Source organism: Mytilus edulis, chromosome 2 (genome assembly GCF_963676685.1).
Source record: "Mytilus edulis chromosome 2, xbMytEdul2.2, whole genome shotgun sequence".
Classification (NCBI taxonomy): Eukaryota; Metazoa; Mollusca; class Bivalvia; order Mytilida; family Mytilidae; genus Mytilus; species Mytilus edulis.
The window spans coordinates 28,497,242-28,520,732 of record NC_092345.1 but is presented as its reverse complement, the minus strand read 5'-3'; the positions used below and the strand labels follow the sequence as shown (position 1 = coordinate 28,520,732).

The window sequence follows — 23,491 nt, the reverse complement described above, 5'->3', positions numbered from 1 at the left end:
TTCAGTATGCTAAAAATAAGTTTTACGAAAGCGGCAGGGGCGGATCCAGCCATTTTAAAAAGGGGAGTCCTAACCCTGGACAAAAAAGGGGGGTCCATCCACCGGACTCCTCCTGGATCCGCCACTGAGTGGATACGGTATATAGCTCAATACATTTTGTATAGTTTCATCCATCGATAATGTCCGTGTGTTGCTAATTTTATCATAAAATATACCTCAGAGGTTTTTTATCTTTCGGCTGCTGTCCTGTTGACATATGTAAAATATCTCCAATATTTAAAGTCTCTGGATAATAGTGGGTGCCATATTGCCTATTATTTTTTTCTTCTAAAACGTGCTTTGTATGTATAAATAAGAAGATGAGGTATGAGTGTCAAATGAGACATCTTTCCAACAAAGACATAATCTAGTAAAGTAAGCAGTCATAGGTTCAATGATGAAAAGTAAGCTATAAATGACCCCAAAATTACTTGTGTAAAACAATCCAAACAAAAAAACAAAAAAACAAAAAAAAAAACAAAAAAAAACCGGCCCAATTAAATATAGAAAAGGAGAAGAAATCTATCCCATCAAAAAAATATATAGGTTTTTATAGGAGCCTGTATTTCAGTGGTTGTCGTTTGTTTATGTGTTACATAATTGTTTTTCGTTCATTTTTTTTTATATAATTAAGGCCGTTAGTTTTCTAGTTTGAATTGTTTCATATCGGGGCCTTTTATAGCTGACTATGCGGTATGGGCTTTGCTCATTGTTGAAGGCCATACGGTGATCTATAAATGTTAATTTCTGTGTTATTTTGGTCTCTTGTGGACAGTTGTCTCATTGGCAATCGTACCACATCTTCTTTTTTATTATAGATCCAACGCTGCAATTTTCACAAAACATATAAAATTTTCCACCATGTCGCACATAAATATGGATAACATGATTACAGCTTATTTACTACTGCATGTAGAGCAAAACTTTGGTTAGCTTGCTTGCTTTGTTTGAATATTGTACAAAATATAAAATATACAATTTAAACTATGCCTATATATATATTGTTTAAAGATGTCAATTTTATTTTCAAAGCTTGTATAAACAACTATACAAAAGCAAGCAAGCCAACCAAAGTTTTACTTTGCAGGCATAAGAAATCAGCTGTTATGATTTTATTCAGTTTGGTAAATGTCCGAGCCCGTTAAAAAACGAAAACAAACTGAAACTACAGTTGCTGACTTCACTACCTTCAAAACAAAGGGAACAGTTTGGAAGTCCCATATACTGAAATGTGACAAAAACAATACTTATAGATTTTGTTAACACTGCCATGTATGTAAATATTTCTTCGCCTTTTTAACGAACAAAAAATTCAAGGATCACACATTTGCCTTTAATTATCTATACGAAAATTGCTGTACTCGTGAATATTAGCACCGGCTGTTATCGACGGCTTACTTTACACTAGTAAGTTTGTCTCATGGGTAATTGTGTTTTTCGCTGTTGTTTCGTTGCTGTCTGGTGGACGAATACATGAAATCTCTGTGCTATCATCAAACATGTTAATGGCTATATATCGAACCCTTTTTTCTTCGCATAGAAACAACTCTTTGTTAATCTGAGCATGGAAGTAATACTTTATACCACGAACTATAAATGAGGATACACAAAATGAAAAACTATTCGAAATTGTGAATCCCGCATTGCACGAAAAAATGTGTTGTATTTCAGTAAATAACAAGTGTTCTTGGTTGATTGTAAACACGTAGTAGTCCATCATGCATTGTGACTCATTTAGTGGATTGGTCTAAAACCTAGGTAAAAACAAATTGCGTCACATGTAAATAAACAATTACATGTGCGAGAACATAGGTATGCTAATTTATGCATTTCCATATAAGGTAGTGGTCCCGACCTGTTAAAGTGTATACATGTGTATTTGACCCGACTACTGACTACATAGTAAACTATTCATTATGTACCTATAAGGGGGGTCTGAGCGGGACTCGGGATTGTCGAGGCGTATTTTTTGTAAACGTGACACATGAAAGTCAAATTATGAGGGAGGGTAGGAGGGGTACTGATCCCGAAATCCCGAGCTTAAAAACACGAAATCCCGAGCCTAAAAAACACGAAATCCAGAGGTCCCGAAATTCGAAAAAAGAATTATCGTATCCCGAAAGGGTCAATCCCGAAATCCAGAGCTTAAAAACACCCGATCCCGCAGTCCCGATAAAGGTCCTATCCTCCCTCAAATTATTGTGCCGTGAAAACGCGAAATGAAGTTTAGCGGGACATGGGAAATTAAAAAAATAGCAGAATTGTTCACTTACATAGTGTACGCGGGATGGCATCATGCGAGAATCTAAAAAAATAAGTAGTAACTAAGCGGGATCCGTGAACAGAACCCCCAATGAGACCCCCATTAGTTGTGGCTTATTTTGGTCTTTTTAGTTAGTTTCTTTCCCCTACATTACTTGACCGTTTTTGTAAAACAACAGCACTCGATGTCTGACAGTATTTTACCAAGAAATGCACAAAATATTCAAAAAGAAGGCCTAGAAAATTTAAATATTGGTATGCACACATACTCCCCTATCAGCACAGACAATTATATTTTTGTAAAGGCGCCAAACTCGTTTCTAATATTTATAATAGAACCGAAAAGAAAATGGAAATGGGGAATGTATCAAAGAGATAACAACATGACCAAAGAGCAGATAACAGCCATAGGTCACCGATGGGTCTTCATTGCATCATTGCAACGAGAAAATCCCACAACCTGAGACTGGGGTGGATCTAGTCATATAAAGGAGGGGTTCCTAACCCAGGACAATTTTTTTTTTTGGGGGGGGGGGGGGGGGGTGTCCAACTACATGTCCCCATTCAAATGCATTGATCGTCCAATAAAGAAAGGGGGTTCCAACATGTCCAACCTTCAGCCCCCCCCCCCCCCCCCCCTGGATCCGTGCCTGTGAGGCATGCTTTATATATAGCTTGCCATTAAACAAAAATGTATACTAGTTGAGTGATAATGGACGTCATACTTAACTCTTCAATATAAAAAAAAGAAACTAAAATAAAAATCATACAAAGGTCACAAAGGCCATAAATTCTGGCTCCTGAATTAGGAAAAGTGCAAAATGCAGTGAGGATAAAAGCCTTTACTGTAAATTCCTGAAATTACAATTATATAAATCATCTCACATCTTTGTGCATTTCTTGAAATTGGTCATATTAATAAATGCATGCAATATTTTCAGAAAATTTCAATATATAGGCTTTTAAAAGTCAATCTTGTGCATGATTATCAATGATTATACTCGCACAATTAACACATGTGGTTCTCAAAACTCAGAGGTGTCTATGCTATTTATGACAACATTTTAATCAAGTATAAATTTACAAAATATGTTAAAACTATATGATTTTTAGGTTTTTAAGCATAGATATAGTAGGTCAGGATCTGCGAACTCTCACTGACTGACTGAGCACAAGTCACAAATAACAAGTCACAAGAGAGAAAAAACAAAAAAAATATGTGAAAAAATGGCTTAGTTCAGTATATATTAAGGATAGAGATAACAAATAGCTAAATAAGAAAAAAGAAAAAAGAAAATTCCTTTTCTATGTACAGTCAATTGTCTGATAATCTAGAAGATAGCCTGATTTGGTCTAATTCTCCTGAATTCTAGCAGGTACTTTATTCCAACTTTTTTAATTCAAACAAACCATGTCTTAGATAGTCTTGGAATTAGAATACATTAATCATAAAATTTTCATAATACTTTGGTGAATTATCTATTGATATAATCATGATAATTAAGCTCCTTTTTAATTTTTAGGGATTTTAAATTTTTAATTTAAAGTTAGGGATTTTATTCATAAAAGCGGGGATTTTTCCAGTACGTATACTATTAATAATGCTTTGAGCAATTTTCATGAAACTTGGTGAATTATTTTTGTATAACATAAACATGATAATTTTCCTTTTAATTTAAAAAAAAAATCTGATTTATGTCATTGTGCTATCATGACTTGGGATTAGGATAGTCTCAAGAATGCTTTCACAAATTTTTATGAAACTTTGGTGAATTGTTTTTATATCTTGACAAACTCCCTTTTTATTGTTATGACCCAAAGTGGAGGGGGCATAATGTTTAACACTTGTCAGATCGTTTGTCCGTCTGTCCCAAAGTTGTTTTTTGTTCTCTTACAGTACTTTAGTTTGCCTCAACCAAATTCAATTAAACTTTTACAAAAGCTTGTTATCACAATTCTCATATCAAGTTTGAATTTTAGTGATGTCAGTGTTACTGTACTAGAGTATCAGAGTTATGCCCCTTTAGAAATGGGGAAAATATGCTGAATTTTTGGTTTCCTGTTCTCTAAAATTTAGTTTGTCTCAACCAAATGTTATGAAATCAATACACAATGCTTATCATCACAAAATACAGATTAAGTTTGAATTTTGGTAGTGTCTCTTTTACTAAATTCTATAGTTATGTTCTTTAAAAATGGAAAAAAATGTTTCGGCCTTCTAACTTAAGTTTCCCTCAACCAAATTTTATTAAACTTTAAAAAAATACTTTTTATCACAATTTAAATCAGATCAATTTCAAATTTTGGTAGTAAAACTTTTACCGTTCTTTTAAAACTTTGAATAATATGCAAGCTGGAGTATCATTCCCTATTTATCATGTATATTTTTTTATAAGATGCAGAGTTAAGGAACTTTAGTTGTTGCAAAGTTATTTTAAAATTGTCCATTTTCAAAAACTTGGAAAGGTTTTAGAAATTTATGGATTTGTTAAAAAAAATCACAGCCTTAAACTTATAGTCACTTGAGATATATATCTATAAATGGAGCCAAATTATATACATGTTTTATGTCAATAAATACCACTGTTTGTGTATGTTTTTTTTTTTTTTGGAGGGCAGGGGTCTTATTTGCACAGTGCTCATAGTGTTTTAGTCGATCATTAAAATTCATTTAAAGCTTAAAGACCAGCTATAAGGGCAAGAAGCTTATCAAGCACTCATGGTTTAGATTTTTATTAAACACACATTAATATATACATAATGTACATTAAACAGAAAAAAATATTGATGCAAGATGTCATTCAACTTTTACTCTTTTATGTATAGGACAAGAACTATAGAAGATACAGAGAAATTATATACAGCAGAAATGATAGGCAATGCAAAATTTGCAGAAGCCAACTAAACCTAAATGGTAAGGCACCTTTTAATTTTAAAAAAGTTATTGAACTTGAAAGATGATTACTAGTATCATGATTACTATAAAAATTAAAAGATGTGGTATATTAAATATGAAAACTATCATGGCTTTGAGAAAGCAATTGTAGGCCTGTTACCACCTTCAATAATGAGAAAATCCATACCCTATACTATAGTAAAAGTAGGCAGCTATAAAAGACCTAAAGATGAAACATTGAAACAATCCAAACTGTAAAACTAATCATGGTAATTGCCTAGTTTATAACAAAATAAATTACAAAAAATAAATATGACCGGTATGAAACAACAACAACCACTAAATTTTAGTGTCAGACTAAACTGACAAAAGCTACAGGCTCTGAACTTTGGACAGGCACAATAGGAATATGGCAAGGTTATATAAAAATAAGATGTGGTATGATTGCCCATAAGACAACTCTCCACCAGACAACCAATGATGTAAATTTCCTGCAAACAGGGACTTGACTTCTGTAAATCAACTAATTTTTCGTGAATACTTTATTTGGCATTTTATACTTTCTAGTCTACATCGCAGTTATTTATTTTTCTCGAGTTCAAGTTTACTTAATGTATTTTAATAAGGAAAGATACACATGAAAAACATTTATTGCTGTTTCTCTCTCCATTTATAACATTTTATTTGTTTATTTTGTGTATTTATAGGTGATCAGACATCTTGGTTTTCATGATCAATAGGTCATTACTGAAGAGGAAACTTATAGTTGAAATTTATTTACATAGTGCATAATTGGATTAATTTGAAATGGAATGTGTGCTTTCCTGCAAAAAAGAAATAGGAAATTTCAACATTATCACATGATAATGACCATAAACAAAATGGAGTTCTATCATAGATACACAAAAACACTATTGCATAAAAGCAACAACATATCTTAATCAAAAGAAAGGAGAATGCTGAACAAATACTATTTTGTTGTTGAAAAAAGGAACACCAGTTTTATCCACTCATTTACATCGCTCCCTCATATCAAATATACAGAAGAAGATCATTGAAGAACAATTTGCAAAAATGATTTCTCTTAGAATTGAAGGGAATTGTTTAGTGAATGGAATAATGTATTGACTGAATTCTTACGTAGTGGATTGAATAACTGTACACAAGCTGAAACAGAAGAAATTCTAATTTAAAATAACACGAAAAGTGTTTATTTTATTATTTAATCTGCAAATATATAAACAAATTCTTTAGAACACCACAAATGGTATGACATTCAAATTGGTTGCTTATTAATGTATCGCATTGAAACAATTACAAAGAAAATAGAAGCATTTGCTCCAAAAAAAATTATAAATCAAAGTTAAATTTATAAAAAAAGTATAAACAATACCTAGATCTAAACAGTCAGACTGTATTATTTTCAATGTCATTAAAATGTTGAGTCAAACATTTATTAAAGTTTTAAATATCATTTGCATCAATTATACAGTCTTGTTATTATTATATTCATACTGTTTGTATACATGGTGTAGTGAAGAAATGTTCAACAAGTAAAAATAAGGGAAAACATTTCCTTAAGGGAAATTTGATCTTCAGAAATTTCCTTAGAGGAAATTTGAAGATCAATGATTTCCCTAGAGGAAATTTGTTGTCTTGAATTTTCCTCCAAGGAAAAGTGTTTGTCAAAAATTTCCTCACAGGAAAAAGTATTTCCTCCAAGGAAAATTTGAAGCTACAAATTTCCTCACAGGAAAAAGTATTTCCTCCAAGGAAAATTTGAAGCTGCAAATTTCCTCAAAGGAAAAAGAATTTCCTCTAAGGAAAAAGAATTTCCTCTAAGGAAATAGAATTTCCTCTAAGGAAATAGAATTTCCTCAAAGGAAATAATTATGCAGCAAATTCCCTAAGGGAAATCTTTTTCCCTTGAGGAAAAAACAATTTCCCTTGAGGAAATATCTTTTTCCTTCAGGGAAATTTGATTTCCCTTGAGGAAAAGTACTTTTCCTCTGAGGAAATTGTTGAAAAAAGGGGCATAACTTTTTCAACAGTGGTGCTAGATCCAAAAAATTTTAGGACAAATATCAGGGAACCAATACCAACCAAGTTATCAACTTTGTTTTGACTTAACTCCAAAAATTAAGGTGACAACTTTTGCACTCAGCGGAATTGCAAACTTGTCCCGGAGACTGTTACAGACTTGATGCAACACCCAACCACACCCTCATAATTCATGTTTACATATCTGTAATTGTCCTTGAGAATCGAAATCAAACAAATTGATGACCTCTCAATACCATCACTATCTCATGCGTTAAAATGTGAGGAAACAATACGAAATTAAAGAATAGAGTATCTTAAATATTGATAACGTCAAATGTTTAATTGATGGTGTACCGTGTTCACCTGAATAGTTTCGTGTCACGAGCCCTAGATGGATCGGGGAAGGTAATCAATAGAAAGATGATAGAACAATAACCGATTATGTGTCATCTATGCAAGCGATGTTGCATCAAAAATTTGTTAATTACAATTTCTGGCCTTGCTGATATTATCAATTACATGAAACATAAAATATCAATAAAGTTATATCAATAATTAAGATGAGAAAATTAGGCAGTGGATAAAACCGATGATGGTGCATTAGCTAATAATGCGTTGAATTGTGTATTCACCGATTTATATCAAGATATTTAAACAAAGAGTTATATAAAGTATTATTATATTATTTCAAATATGATGCATTTCAATCCTTTTATTATTTTGAAAATAAAATATTTCAATGACGGACAAATTATGATAAAATTTCAAATATCTTTCTCGTAGATAAGTTGGTGGTTCCTTTGTATGTTGTTTGTGTGTATTCCATAATTTATTTGGTTGCAAAATTAGACACTTAGTATAAATTTATTAAACAGAAATAAGTATACTGATATATTAAGGGGAGGCAGAATAAGACCACTTTATAGGATTTTAGATCCCCATAAAGACTTCTCTTTATATTGGTTATTGGTTAATTTTTCGTCCCACTGGCAAATAGTTCATTCATATTTCAAACCAACAAAAACTTCAAACCAAATAAAAAAGAAGCTTATGTATACCGTATGGACCGGGATGGAGGGTGACATAGTTAAGCTGCCACTCGACAGAGCGGATAAAAAATGCCCTTTCGTACATAATGTGTGCTTTTAACACGGGTACTTAATTATTCCCAGCCACTGGACGAGGCTGCGTTTTCAGACATCCCACACAGTATATTATTTGAGGTGGCTCTAATAAAGGGAAGTACGGGGAATCATATGGCAATATCCTAGTCAATACTATTTTATTCCAGATAATTTGATAAAGTTTATGTAGATTAAAGGATATCTCTTTCTAAACAGATCAAAGTTGCGATAACTGTTCTTTATATAAGTTAATGATAAGGGGCAACAAATCATCATAATATCATATATTCAATATTGAGTTGAAAGAAGTCTTTGTACCTATGTAAGCATCAATCAGACATTTGATCTATGAAAAGAAAACACCCATGCAATCTAAATTTTTGTATCTTGATATTACGCGTTTTTTTGTTATATATTTATTATATATTTACATTAATATAGTTATAGATTATGAAAATTAACTCTGGGCTTTTTAAACAACGATATGTTCTTCGTTTTCATAAATTTTATATATGGGTTCTGCTCATAATTGAAGGCCATTCGGTGACCTATACTTGTTACACGGTTTTTGTTTTGATCATTGTTCAAGGCCATACGATGACCTACAGTCGTACACGTCTCTGTCATTTGGTATCTGGTGAAACTTTGTTTTATTTTGCACTAATACTATATAGTCTTATATTTATATTTATATACAGGAGTTGCAATTTCATTCTTAAAAAACTATAAAACTATTTATTTTTTTCAGGTCCAAACTCAGCACATAGACGACGAGGACGACAAACTTATAGTCGATACCAAACGTTAGAATTAGAAAAAGAATTTCAATTCAACCATTACCTCACAAGAAAACGTCGAATAGAAGTTGCACATCATCTATGTTTAACTGAAAGACAAATAAAAATTTGGTTCCAAAACCGTAGAATGAAATTAAAGAAAGAGAGACAGGTTATAAAAGATCTAAATGACACATCTGCAGTTAAAATGGATGATAAAGACGATGAAAAAAGTGAGGCCGGAAGTGACGATTCACCATGATGGAGTTCCGTAGTTTTATAGAAGTACATTCGGAAGTGATTTGAACGAGAAGCATGACACGGGATGCAGTTTGTAAGCGTTTCTAAAAAACGGGTTGATTTTTATCTTGCCTATCTTCAGCTCCTCTGTACACGAAAAACGTTTCTATTTATGTTGTAGCAAAGCTGCATTGTGTTAAAGACTTCAAACTTGTTTTATCTTAATATCTACAAGTCGACGAGAGGGGGCGTTTAATGAAAAAAAGATGGATCCCAACAAATGCTTGCTTTGTGCGAGCTCTGCTTGACTGACTCTTGAAGTCGGACTGAAGGTCGTAAAAGTGTCACTGCAGAAAAAATTGAGTATATCCTGCTTTTAATGCGCAATATTTGATCTTGAAATTTAGGTTCAGTGTATGGAACGCCTCTTCGTATCAATTAACAGCAGAAGATGATAGGCACCACCTGTCCGATCATTTTATACCCACAATGAGGTATAGAAATCATATTTACCTTACAATTAACTGCTATCATTCCAGCGGTGTGCAGCTAACGATTTTACTTATGAAGTGCAATCATATAGATTTACAAATAGATGGATAAGACGGTGCAATGTTTCGCGACCATAATCTACCTGTGCCATTTTTAATGCCAAATAAAGTCAAACAACTAGTGCTTCTTATTTCAAAGACATTTTGTACAGGAAGGTGCAATTTTTCCTACTGCAATATTGAAACATTTGTGTGGACAAACATTTGATCACGTGCTTTTCATCAGATAATCCTATACACAGTTTAACTTTTCAATGAAGACATACATTTGTTTGCAAGATTTATTTACGAAAGGTCACAGAATCTCAAAAATTATAGCACTAAAGGCACGTGTACTTAAAACAATCCTATTGACATTAAAACCTATTGCAACATTAATTATTTACAAAATATATGATATAAATATTTCTTAATTATCTCAACATTATTGTTCGTGTTTGTCCTATGCTGTCTTTTGTATGTTTGTGTTTATGTTCGTATTTTGAAGGCGGGATCGCCTCCTTATTTCTCCAAAAGGGTAAAAATACCATGTACGTTTGTTATGTTGTTAAATTTTATTGAATATGAAGGGTAAATATTAGAATAGAAATACAGAGAAAATACTGTCAACTAGTAAATGAATTATACACAAAATGGCATTAGGTTTAGTCTACATAAGGAAAAAATGGAATGTTAAAATAACGACAATGTATGTGCACGTGTACTTAATTAGCTTTTCAAGTCTTTTGCTTGATTATTGGTAGTAACATTTAAATTAGGAATTTTGGTTAAAGTTTACTTATTTATACCAATTTCCAAATGTGTCAAAAGTACTTCCAACGTTCCATAATAAAAATTTTTTTAAAGTGTTCATTTCAATAAATATGTTTTCATATGCATGTCCGTTCTTTTACTCAGGGTTTTCACAAATTAAGCTTTTTCATATGATATAAAAATTGTAATTATTAGTACTTTAGGGCAAGCCGAATAGATTTTTTTGACTACAACAATTATGCTTTTAACAAAATTTGAAGATTTTGAAAGAACGGTTTCGTTACCTCATAATTCAGGCATTTTAGTTTAAATTTTTAAAATGAGGATGAAGCCAAAGCGAGGCCATATTCATATTTAGTGTTGTATTTTCTCTGTTGTAATCTTTTAGTCAATTTGTTATATTTTGTGAATTTACGAACTGAAATAACGAGATTGTTATACATAATTGTATCATTAAAAAGTTTATATTATAATTTTACTTCGATATGTGAAATATATGAGCAGACTTAACATATTAATTATATAAATAGTAAATTAGTTATTATCTTATAAGGGGGATTTTTTTTTTTGCAAATGATGTGCATAACATGTTTATATTGGTTTACATTTATGAATTGTGACTTCGATGGAAAGTTGTCTCATTGACACTCATATCACATCTTCCTATATCTAAATATTATGGTCTGAAAATGACAAACATGATTCCAAAAACATATAATCTGGCTAAATTTGTTATGCCTGTTTCTTTTTAGAAAAAAGAGAGAATACTAAGCTAAAGTCCAATAAAATTAAAAGTATCAACATTTCAATACAAGTTAGCTCAGCATAATACCAATAACAGAATGAAATTCAATGATAAATTTGAGTTTAACTCTATGTTCATTTCGCTGCTTTGACATACTTTCAAATGGTAGCTGTCAACACCAAAGCTATATATAGAATATCCTTTTACTGTTATTTCAAATAATGGTTGTTAACAGTGATTTTTACATATTTAACACTGTTGCTGATAACACCAAAAGCTGCATTATGTTTTTACTGTTATTTCAAACGATAGTTGTTAGCACATAATTTGTCAAACGTTTTGCACCTAATTCTACCCAGCTGTTAACACCAAAGCTGTATAATGTTTTTCATTGTTATTATTAACGATAGCTATTAACACCAAAGTTGTCGACCGTTTTGACTTGTGGAATAAGAATATAATATCAGTATATATTTGGCGTAACCAAACAACTGAAAAATAAGTTCATTGTGTAACCAATTGCAATGAATTGATTATGTTTTGTCTGTTTGTAAGTTTCATCATATCATTTTGCAGAAAATATCAGACGGTTATGGCGAACTGTCAAAATCATTGTGCATGGCTATATAAAAATTATCAAGTGTAGTTGAAATATTTTTTCATGTTAGTTGAAAAACGAAAATAAAAAATGCCGAAGTTATAGTTTTTGCTTTAGTTTTGTTTTTATATGACTGCAACATGTGCTGTAAACACAATGGTGAGGCGAGTGTCATACGTTTCTGACGTTTTATTCCATCGATTCAGATCACCCTTGCTGTGACCTGTAACAAAAGAAGATATTTGACGAGACTGATCATTGACCTTTTTTTATAATTATTTCCTATCCTAATTTTAAGACCTGTTTTCGCCATTGTTAAGACAATGCTGTTACAGCCAATACATCGAATTGTCTTGTTTGATTTATTATAGAACTGAAAGCCGTTCAGATATCAATTTCAAAGTAGATATTTAGCTCATTAAATATTTATCGAATTTCCTTAATTATTATGGATGTAGATCATCCGATAATAATTTTGTAACATATTTCTATCAATGTTTAATATTTTCAAACATATAGGCAAACTTCTGTATTAATTGCGATTTAAAAAAAAATATTATGAGAATATTGTGTAAATTAATTAGGCGCACAGAGTTGAGTATTCCAAACCACAGTAAACAGTTGAATAAACATTTAACACTAACGGGTTGTATTCATTTGACTTGAATGCAAGTGAAGTAATCAAATATTTCGCTTTCAACGAATAAACGATCAGCATTTGGATGTATCTAACACCTCCTGTAAATAAAGACATATGAAACAATGAAATACTTGGAAACCTTAGTGCCCTTTTTGTAGTGAACAGACACCATTTTAACCTCATCATTTATAGATGCTCGTTAGGACATATCTTTATAAACATTGACAGAGAGAAAACAAGTTGTCCGTGCTAAAAACAATTTACTTGACCAAGTCCGTTGATTAGATCTATAACCTAGCAGCTGTTCCATATATAGAAACCCAATAGTATAATTCACTCTCCCTACGAACTAGGACTAGGGTGGACATACGTATATATATCGTTACTGCTTGTAATTAGTCGACGAGGGTTCTAATATTTCGATTATATTTTTATACGACCGCAAATTTTGAAAAAATTTTCGTCGTATATTGCTATCACGTCGGCGTCGTCGTCGTCGTCGTCGTCGTCGTCGTCGTCGTCGTCCGGCGTCCGAATACTTTTAGTTTTCGCACTCTAACTTTAGTAAAAGTGAATGGAAATCTATGAAATTTTAACACAAGGTTTATGACCACAAAAGGAAGGTTGGTATTGATTTTGGGAGTTTTGGTCCCAACATTTTAGGAATTAGGGGCCAAAAAGGGCCCAAATAAGCATTTTCTTGGTTTTCGCACTATAACTTTAGTTTAAGTTAATAGAAATCTATGAAATTTTGACACAAGGTTTATGACCACAAAAGAACGGTTGGGATTGATTTTGGGAGTTTTGGTCTCAACAGTTTAGGAATTAGGGGCCAAAAAAGGGCCCAAATAAGCATTATTCTTGGTTTTCGCACAATTACATTAGTTTAAGTAAATAGAAATCAATGAAATTTAAACACAATGTTAATGACTACAAAAGGAAGGTTGGTATTGATTTTGGGAGTTTAGGTCCCAACAGTTTAGGAATTAGGGGCCAAAAAGGGACCCAAATAAGCATTTTTCTTGGTTTTCGCACCATAACGTTAGTATAAGTAAATAGAAATCTATGAAATTTAAACACAAGGTTTATGACCATAAAAGAAAGGTTGGGTTTGATTTTGGGAGTTTTGGTCCCAACATAATAAGGGGCCCAAAGGGTCCAAAATTAAACTTTTGTTTGATTTCATCAAAATTGAATAATTGGGGTTCTTTGATATGCTGAATCTAACTGTCATGACTGTGTATGTAGATTCTTAACTTTTGGTCCCGTTTTCAAATTGGTCTACATTAAGGTCCAAAGGGTCCAAAATTAAACTTAGTTTGATTTTGACAAAAAATGAATCAGTTAGGTTCTTTGATATGCTGAATCTAAAAATGTACTTAGATTCTTGATTATTGGCCCAGTTTTCAAGTTGGTCCAAATCGGGGTCCAAAATTAAACTTTGTTTGATTTCATCAAAAATTGAATAAATGGGGTTCTTTGATATACCAAATCTAACTGTGTATGTAGATTCTTCATTTTTGGTCCTGTTTTCAAATTGGTCTACACTAAAGTCCAAAGGGTCCAAAATTAAACTTAGTCTGATTTTAACAAAAATTGAAATCTTGAAGTTCTTTGATATGCTGAATTCAAAAATGTACTTAGATTTTTTATTATGGGCCCAGTTTTCAAGTTGGTCCAAATCAGGATCTAAAATTATTATATTAAGTATTGTGCAATAGCAAGTCTTTTCAATTGCACAGTATTGCGCAATGGCAAGAAATATCTAATTGCACAATATTGTGAAATATAAAAAAAAATTTAATTAGAGTTATCTTTCTTTGTCCAGAATAGTAAGCAAGAAATATCTAATTGCAAAATATTGTGCAATAGCAAGATTTTTTTTTAATTGGAGTTATCTTTCTTTGTCCAGAATCAACTTAAATCTTTGTTATATACAATATACAATGTATATTCACTTTTTACTACCAACTGATAAATTAAAATAATCTTTACCATTCAGTGATAACAAGCAGTTTTTTTACATCTTAATATTTTATGATGTATTTAAATGAGTAGTTATTGTTGCAAACTCCATTAGAAATTTTAATTGAGTTTAGTTTTGGAATAAGGGAAAGGGGAATGTGATTAAAAAAATTGGGTTCAATTTTTCTCATTTGAAATTTCATAAATAAAAAAGAAAATTTCTTCAAACATTTTTTTGAGAGGATTAATATTCAACAGCATAGTGAATTGCTCTAAGAGAAACAAAAATTTTAAGTTCATTAGAACACATTCATTCTGTGTCAGAAACCTATGCTGTGTCAACTATTTAATCACAATCCAAATTTAGAGCTGAATCCAGCTTGAATGTTGTGTCCATACTTGCCCTAACCGTTCAGGGTTCAACCTCTGCGGTCGTATAAAGCTACGCCCTGCGGAGCATCTGGTTGAAATTACACTTATTTGGGTCATGACAAAAACAGAAATAGATGGTTACCATAACATGGTGACATAAGCAAACAAATTAAAGATGTTCCGGAATTTTCAACATAATGAAAAGCATATGTCCAGAAGATACAATCTATTTTTTTACTAGTAGCAGATAATTGAATAAAAATTGTGTCAAAAGGTTATGTTGCAAAAAAGCTCTATAGATAATAAGATGTGGGCATATGTTCATGGGACAACACTCCAACAAAAGGAATAACAAACATAAAACAACAATCGTAGAGGTCAAGATACAGTCGTCAAATATTGAATTATGTGTTTAATATACAATATGCCATCTCGAAATCGACCTGAACTCCGAAGTTATCTTTTCATGAAATGACGGTCAAATATCAATGACAAAAACTGTTGACACTCATTAAAAAAAGTAAAATCACAAAAATACTGAAATCCGAGGAAAATTCAAAAAGGACGGTCCATTATCAAATGGCAAAATCAAAAGCTCAAACACATCAAACGAATGGACAACTGTCATATTCCTGACTTGGTACAGGCATTGTCTTAAGTAGAAAATGGTGGATTGAACCTGGTTTTATAGTTAGCTAAACCTCTCACACTTGTATGACAGTCGCATAAAACTGACCTTGATTATATTGAAAACGATGTGTGAACAAAACAAAAAGCCATAATCGGTAAAAATGTCAAAAATAGGGATACAGTAGTCAACATTGTGTCATTATCTTAATCAATATAAAAACAGACATTTAGCATTTACAATAGCAAAATGATGAAAATGATCTCGAATCTGTAGTTCAGTGTTTGTCATCAACCATATTAGTTTTCGTTTACTTTCCGATTTGTCAGGGCCAATTCTTAATTTTTAGTGAATCGTGCGATCCATCTCATTTATACTACATGACCATCGAATCACTATGTTAATACTTTTGTTTGAATAAAGTATACGCCAAACCATTATGCCTGGGGACAAAAAGAATATTCAACCCATTCACCAGTGCCCATACCAAGACAGGAGTCTCGTTATTGGCTGTATTTTATTATAGATCTGTTTGTGCACTTGTCATTAGTTGAAGACTGTATGGGTTTAGTTTGTGTTGTTGTGTTTCTGGCTATCGAAGATGAAAAAGAGTTTGGTATTTTTATGCTGATTTCTCCGTTTTCCACAATGAAAGTGAACTGTTGTTATCCATTTTCATGGCTCCTACGTTCTAAGCGAAATACTGCACACTTATTTATCGTATTTGAGGATTAATTATATGAAACTTTAAATTATTAAAAGACAAACATCTCTTCACAACATTCTACACATACAACGAACTTAAATTTTGAACAACAAGAACCCAACATAGATGTGAACAATGATGTCAAAGGAAGAGTCAACATGTATTGCTCCAATGATAACACCCTTCTGGTAATTTCTGTTTATATTTTTAATTAATAAAAGAAGAGTGTCTGCATCGTGTTGAAGGGGGCACTGTGACTTTACTATGAAGAACAGCAATAACGCTCTGTTCGTTTGGCTTTTTTTCTTCTTGTGCATGTACTTCGAATAGATGTTTAGGACTAAGACATTTTGTAAAACTCAACGAGGTGTAATTTTAGAGAGGAAAGAGTCACATATTGAACTTTGATATCAGCATTGGTCGTACAGTAAGAAGTTTAGACTCTAGACAATTTAGATCTGGCTTAACTCATTTTTTAAGTTCTCTATCCATGTGGAGAATTAGGATTGTAACTAAAAATGGGATTTTGATACCAATAAACTGACGGAAAACAAGCCTGAGTTAAGTCAAGGGTAGAATGATAATAAAGGTACTATGATGAAATACTCGGCAATAGAAATAGGGTGTATCCGTCAACTGAATTTAGATGTAGATGTACATATTGATATGATGTAAACGTCAATAGTTTAAGGATTTAGACGTCAATAGTAATAGCATGGAAGTAACAGGATAAAACTGTCAATAGTCTTAGACTATGTCCGTCATAAGTAATGGGGTGTTGCCGCCAATAGTTGTTAGTTAGGTGTTTAATAAGTAGGAAAAAAGGTATGGTTAAAAATTTAAATAAATGTGTCGAAACAATGGAAAAAAGCTTATTGTGGTTTCATTTTTGTTTTATTGATGTTTCAACAATTGATTTTTTTCAATTGTTTAGCATAAAAAATTATTAATAAAGCTGTCTTTTTCCAGAATACCATCATACCATTTTACTCATAAAACACAAGTTTTAATTAAAATTACGATGTTCTATGCATTAAGCAACTAATATGCATTAATTGGAAATGCAACTCGGGAAATGCAAGGTCAGTTAGTTGTGTTCTCATTTATGTACAGTTACATATAGGCTTGAAATGATTGATTATATCATAAAATGAATTGATGATATAATAAAAGTTTACCTTCCTTGAATAAAAAATAAGTATAATTAACGTCATGGTATAATACCAAAAAAGGTGAGCGAACTGAGTTTATAAAGTTGCCCAAAATGTATTACTTGTGCTTCGTATCAATCGAGTTATCATAGTCAAATCCATCATTACTCTTAAACAGCTTGTTCTTATGTTGTGTTGTTGCACAATGATCACAAGAAAGTGGAAGGTTCAGTGCTCAAGAACATGCTTAGCCCGCTAAATTTGATATGTGTCCGTCTACCAATCATATTCTTCGTTGTTGTCTAACATGATTTTTTATTTATTATTTAAGCATAAATTAGGCCATTTGTTTTCTTTTTTCAATTGGTTCACATGTTCTCATCCCGGAAATCTTTATAGCTTAATACGGTATAGGTTTTGCCCATGGTTGAAGGACGTAACGGATGACCTGTAGTTGTTTACATTCTTGTTTTTGTTATTTGGTTGATACAGTTGTCTCATTGGCCATCATACCACTTTTCGTTTTTTATATATTTATAACAAAATGATGAATTACAGATATAAATGACATTACATTTGAATAAAAAAATCACCAGTGTGACGTAGACTTGAAAGATAATTAAAATAATAGCCGACAGGTTGGTGATCTGGAAGTCGTTGCCCTACATCGAAGAAAGCTTATGGTCATGATGACTTGCCAGACACAATTAATCTTGTCAATGCCAAAAGGAAATATTCTGATTATTTATTTGTCTATCCTGTTCAATTCATGTCAACGTATAGTGGTATGTATACCGTGCCAATTTTTTCAGTAACTTCTAATGATTCCAAAAATAGATAAATATACCCGATGTAACATATTTTTGAAAGAAAACTTGTACCACACTCCTTATTATTTATATATATAAGCATCTACTACATAATTTTAAGAGATTTCTGAATAACAGGGTTCATATTAAGGGTTTCGGGATTCCACTAAAATCGTTGATATATCGTACGTCCAATCGCCACTATTTGACAATAGTCCGAAATGTTCACATGCTCCATAGAAATGGTAAATCATGGAATTTGCTATGGATAGCACGACAGAGGGAACCTAGCATTAATATCAATTCCCTTATATTAAACTAATAATGGCTATACATTAGTACTTACAAAAAATAAGGATACTCACTACAAAGGTCGGTTTAAAAGAGATTCGGACTCCGTCAAGTGTTACCAGATATAAACTGTTTGTGGACGTCTTGAATAATTTCTAGTTGGTATACATAATGTGTTTGTCTATTCGTCGGATACGATTGATTGATTATTGCTTGTTTAACGTCTAATGACAAATATTTCATGCATATTCAGGACGATCAGATATCAAACATAATCTGTTTTTATGAAAGCTGGCAGTGTATAAAAAATATCAAATTCCCTTATTATAATAACTTCTGAAATATTATTTTTTCAAAACAATGTAAGGTGGGTGTGTTTCCATTTTTTTGTTGTTGGTTTGATATTTCTCTCGCCGATTTTACTATTAATCGCAAAAGACACAGACAGTTCAAGCAGCCCATTGCAAATATGATAAGGTGGTGTTTTCAAAGCACATATGATAAGGATCGAAGTTAAAAAGGTCAACAGAAAATAATTTGACACAGAAAACTATCCAATATCTCGAAAGTTGAGCTCCTTTTGCTTTTCTGATTGCATGCCATAAGCCATTTGTGTCCAAATACCTTATTTTCTTATGATTTGTTTTCCACTACCCCGTTATCACAAAATTCATCAAATAAATGATTGTAAACACCTCTTTATACACAATGTCTTAGAACTTGTTTAATCGCTTCCACGTTTAGTTGCTGTACCAAGTAAGTCTATTTGGACAATGTGTACGTTTTCTTTTCGAAAGTTGTAGTCCTTATTGCTCTACAATATCGTTCATTTTTTTCAAAGTTTTTGGCCTTTTAAAATTGGTTGATGCAAATGTTACTGATGAGTCTTTTGTAGACGAAGCATGAGCCTGCCATAAAAAAAAATCTCAGCTTGGCTATGATGAGTTTATTTGTAATAGATAAAAAGGCGGTATATCAAGTTGTTATATAATGTGAACGTATTATAAATAAAATAAGTTATAATAAGTAATAGTAGTAGAAAATGATCAAGAATTAATAAGCATTTTTTTTGTCTCATAAAAATTAAAATACATTTAATCTGAAATCCGTTTAAGCACGGACACTTCTGTAAAATGATAGCTGTATCCCAGAGGGGTTGACAACGGTTCTGAGTAGACTGTTTATGACGACAAGACAGGATATAAGATTACTTTTGTCTAAGTCCAGTTTTATATCTTCATTAATTACACAGAATAATATGTTATACTATAATTATTAGAATATTGCTTTAAATATAAACATACTTTATATGTTATACTAAAATTATAAGAATATTGCTTTAAAAAACATACATGCTTTCTTTCCTTTGGTTTTTGTATGTTTTTGTTTGCTGTGCATGTACTGATTATGTGTCATGGATAGATATCCCATAATCCTTTGTTTTTCTCTGATATCTCGTGTCTTTATGTTTACTTATAAAAAGTAAAATTTAAGCAATTTGATATATATATATATATAGAACCAAAGAAATAAATGCATCTTTTCTAATGAGATTTCTTTAACCCTAAAATAAACATTTTCTACTGTTATTGTTTTGTATATAAACCAGGCCGTTAGTTGTTGAACATTTGTCATGTCTGGGTCTTTTATAACTTGCTTTGCGGTTTGTATTTTGCTCATTGTTGCTTAAAGGCTATATGGTGACCCATATATGCTAGTTTCTACGTCATTTGTTCTATGGTGGAGAGTTGTCCCATTGGCAAGCATACCACATCTTCTTATTTTACATGTTGTGTCCTTTTTCATCGAAATAAAACAAGAACATTTTGTCATGAATTTTGTGCGATTTTAATTTTAAAAGCCTTACACGAAATTTGTTAAAAGATGTTTTTAGCTTGAAGATTGGTTGAATGGATTGAAAGATTGCAACTAAAGATTGGATGTAGAAAATCCAACACAACCATTACAATTAAGCACATACGAAATAAAAAAAGTATATAAAATAAATAAAAATAAACAATGAAAATGTAACGAAATTATTTTAAAATATTCACGAAACAGTCTGTGTGAAATTTTGATTCAATATTTAAAAGTTATTCTATTTAAAAGAAAAAAAGCAAACTAAAACCTTGCCAGCCTTATGAATTTAAATAAAAATAAATCAGAATTTTAGAATAATAAAGACTTCATACGGAAATTATGAAATACATGAACAAACTACGAAGTTGTTATTTTTTTTCAATTTCGTTTTGTCTTTCACAATGTTTTAATAACACAGATGAATTAACATTGTTTGAAATTTTTTAATGTTATCTTACTTCCTATTGTATGACCGATACAAATTATTCAAACTAACTACCTCTTATGAAATTAAGGCATTTCCCTGCTGGGGTGAAAAAAAATAAATAATACAATTACACATTAAGGAGATTTTATTGTAAGACTTATCTGCCAATATAAATTAATCAAGACAAACATTTACATTATCAAATAAATCCGTAATACATTAATGTTTGCAAACAATTGAATTTCGAACCTTTGAACCGATACCGAAATGTTACCAAGGAAATAACATTAAATTCAGAAGCATTTTATATGTTTTCACAAATAATTCACTAATTTATCATTTGTCCTAAATGGCCATTTAGATAATTTAATGTGCGTTTTCGAAATAGTCATGCAGATCTTATTATAGTATTGGACTTTGATCATTAAAGTTTTTAAATTGTAATTGGCCTGTACAACCTATTAACACTGACTCGGAGCATTTTACAACCATTTAAAAACACAATACTCTAAAGGTAAATACGGTTTGAAAAATTAGCAAGATTTTTAACACATTGCTCCCTTCAATTATCACATAAGAACTGTCAAGAAGATGGAAGTATTTCTAATTCTGAATTAACTTTAAATCCTTTTAAGCATGTTAAATATGTCATGTGATAACTGGATATTTTCAAGGGTTTGAAAGACTCTTGAAATGGATTTTAAAAAATATTAAAAAATTCTGATGAAGTTTAAAAAAATCAAAAAAAAATCTTTAATTTAGTATATACGTACTAAAAATATATTAAATGACGTTCATAAATCACAAAAACCAAAAAGACAGTTTTTTTATTCTGCAGATCAACAGAAATGATATATCATATTCAATTTTAAATAATTGAAAATAACATATGTTAAAACCGCCCATAATAATGTTGAAAATAGTAATGACGATTACGATTTAAATGAAATGAATATGTTTAAAATGTTATTTAGGGGTCATCCATAATTGTCAACCATTTTCCAAAGTGTACAAAACGTACACTTGGGGGGAGGGGGTTAAAAAATCAACATTTTTACCGTACGCTTTTTTTTTATTTCCAGAATTTATTTCGTTTCCGTAGGGAAGGTCGATGTATAAAATCGAGAATTGGCTTGGGTGTGTTTCTCTTCTTATTTCTTCTTTATTATTTTCACTTGATGATATTTATTTCGATATCATAATTCCTCAATCTGGATTGAATGATTAAAAGATCAAATCATATGAAAACTAAACCTTTCAAAAATGTAAACTTGTAAAAAAATTTAAATAAAAGTTTGCAAGCATTTCTCAGTACCCCCCGATTGTCAATTTCACATGCTTTATTATAGATCGTTATCGTTTCACTCTGTTTAATAAACAAAACTGATGGAAACACTAAATTCTTTGAATGTTAAATGATTTTGACAAGACGGCATTTGTGAAAAGATTTTAAACTGGTCCTTCGATTAATTTCCTTGTAATGTATTCCAAAACATATTTTTCTTAGTATTAAGCCTTCTTTAATTAGGAGCACCTCAATATGAAGTTTAACCTTAACCTTAAAAATTATCCAATATATGTACACGTTACAGTATATGTACATAAACTATAATAGTGCCATGAATGGCATATTTACAGGGACCTTTTAAATAGAAATATAGGCGGAAAATTTAAAAACTTAAAATGTTTTAAAACATTACACTTCTATTGATTGCTGTCTTGAGCTCTGATTCCATCAACAACTGTCAGTCCATACTTTACCAATGCAATATAACCATGCATTTCCCTTTCTTTGATTCTTAGCATAGTTTATGTGCCCTTTTGTTAATCTTTTGCATGCTCTAGGTGCCCTTTTTCATTGGAGTTTCCACTGTGTGATAGGGGAAACACTAATCTTTGAACTCTTTATTCTAACAAAACACAAGCATCACAGATAGATGTCATCAAATAAAACAGTCAGTTATGTTTTAGTTTATTTTCAAAGCAAATTTCTATATTAAACTAAAAAATAATAGACAGGATCTTCTTTTTATTAAGAATGATTGATTCCTCTCTTGAAATCTGAAAATGGTTGATGTACACTTTTTGAGGGAGGGTGGGGGGTCTGAAAAAGTGTACGTTTTGTACACTTTGGAAAATGGTTGACAATTATGGATGACCCCTTACAATGTTCCAAGAAATAAATTTAAAATAATGCAAATATCTTTATTACAAATTACAACAGATCCTTGCTCTTAAAAGACTCCAATAAAAACAAAAGCTTACAAACACAAAACAAAATAAAACAACTCACATGACCTACTTTAGATTAAAAAGAAGTTTATCAACCTAAATAATTATTATGATCAAAGTCTCACTACTGTAATATATAATGCATGTTTAAAGGTTTTTCTTGTCGTATAACACACCGATAGGGTGTCAGGATTGACCAAAATGAAAGACCGATCGTAGTCAAAAGAATGACCTATCGTTCTGAAAGGATATCATTCCATATAGGTATATAATTAATAAGGTTTATAATGACATTTCGAAAAAAGAAATCTAAAGACAGAAGACAGTGAAAATTGGTTCCAAAGTAGTATAATCCTACACGCCAAATACATCATTATTTTTTT

At 31.3% G+C, this 23,491-nt stretch overlaps 1 protein-coding gene and 1 long non-coding RNA gene across 2 annotated transcripts in view; both read left to right on the top strand.

The window, feature by feature from the left end:
- LOC139511886 (homeobox protein Hox-A7-like) overlaps positions 1–12,131 on the top strand; it is a 37,885-nt gene extending 25,754 nt beyond the window's left edge. Inside the window, exon 2 of the mRNA XM_071299031.1 lies at positions 9,113–12,131. Within this exon, the coding sequence (XP_071155132.1) occupies positions 9,113–9,402 (290 nt within the window). The 3' untranslated portion in view covers positions 9,403–12,131. The remainder of the gene's footprint in view (positions 1–9,112) is intronic.
- On the top strand, positions 1,912–6,684 carry LOC139511888 (uncharacterized). The gene is made up of 3 exons (XR_011662108.1): positions 1,912–2,556; positions 5,128–5,215; positions 5,905–6,684. It is a non-coding gene; the product is annotated as an uncharacterized lncRNA (long non-coding RNA).
- Positions 12,132–23,491: the final 11,360 nt, after the last annotated feature.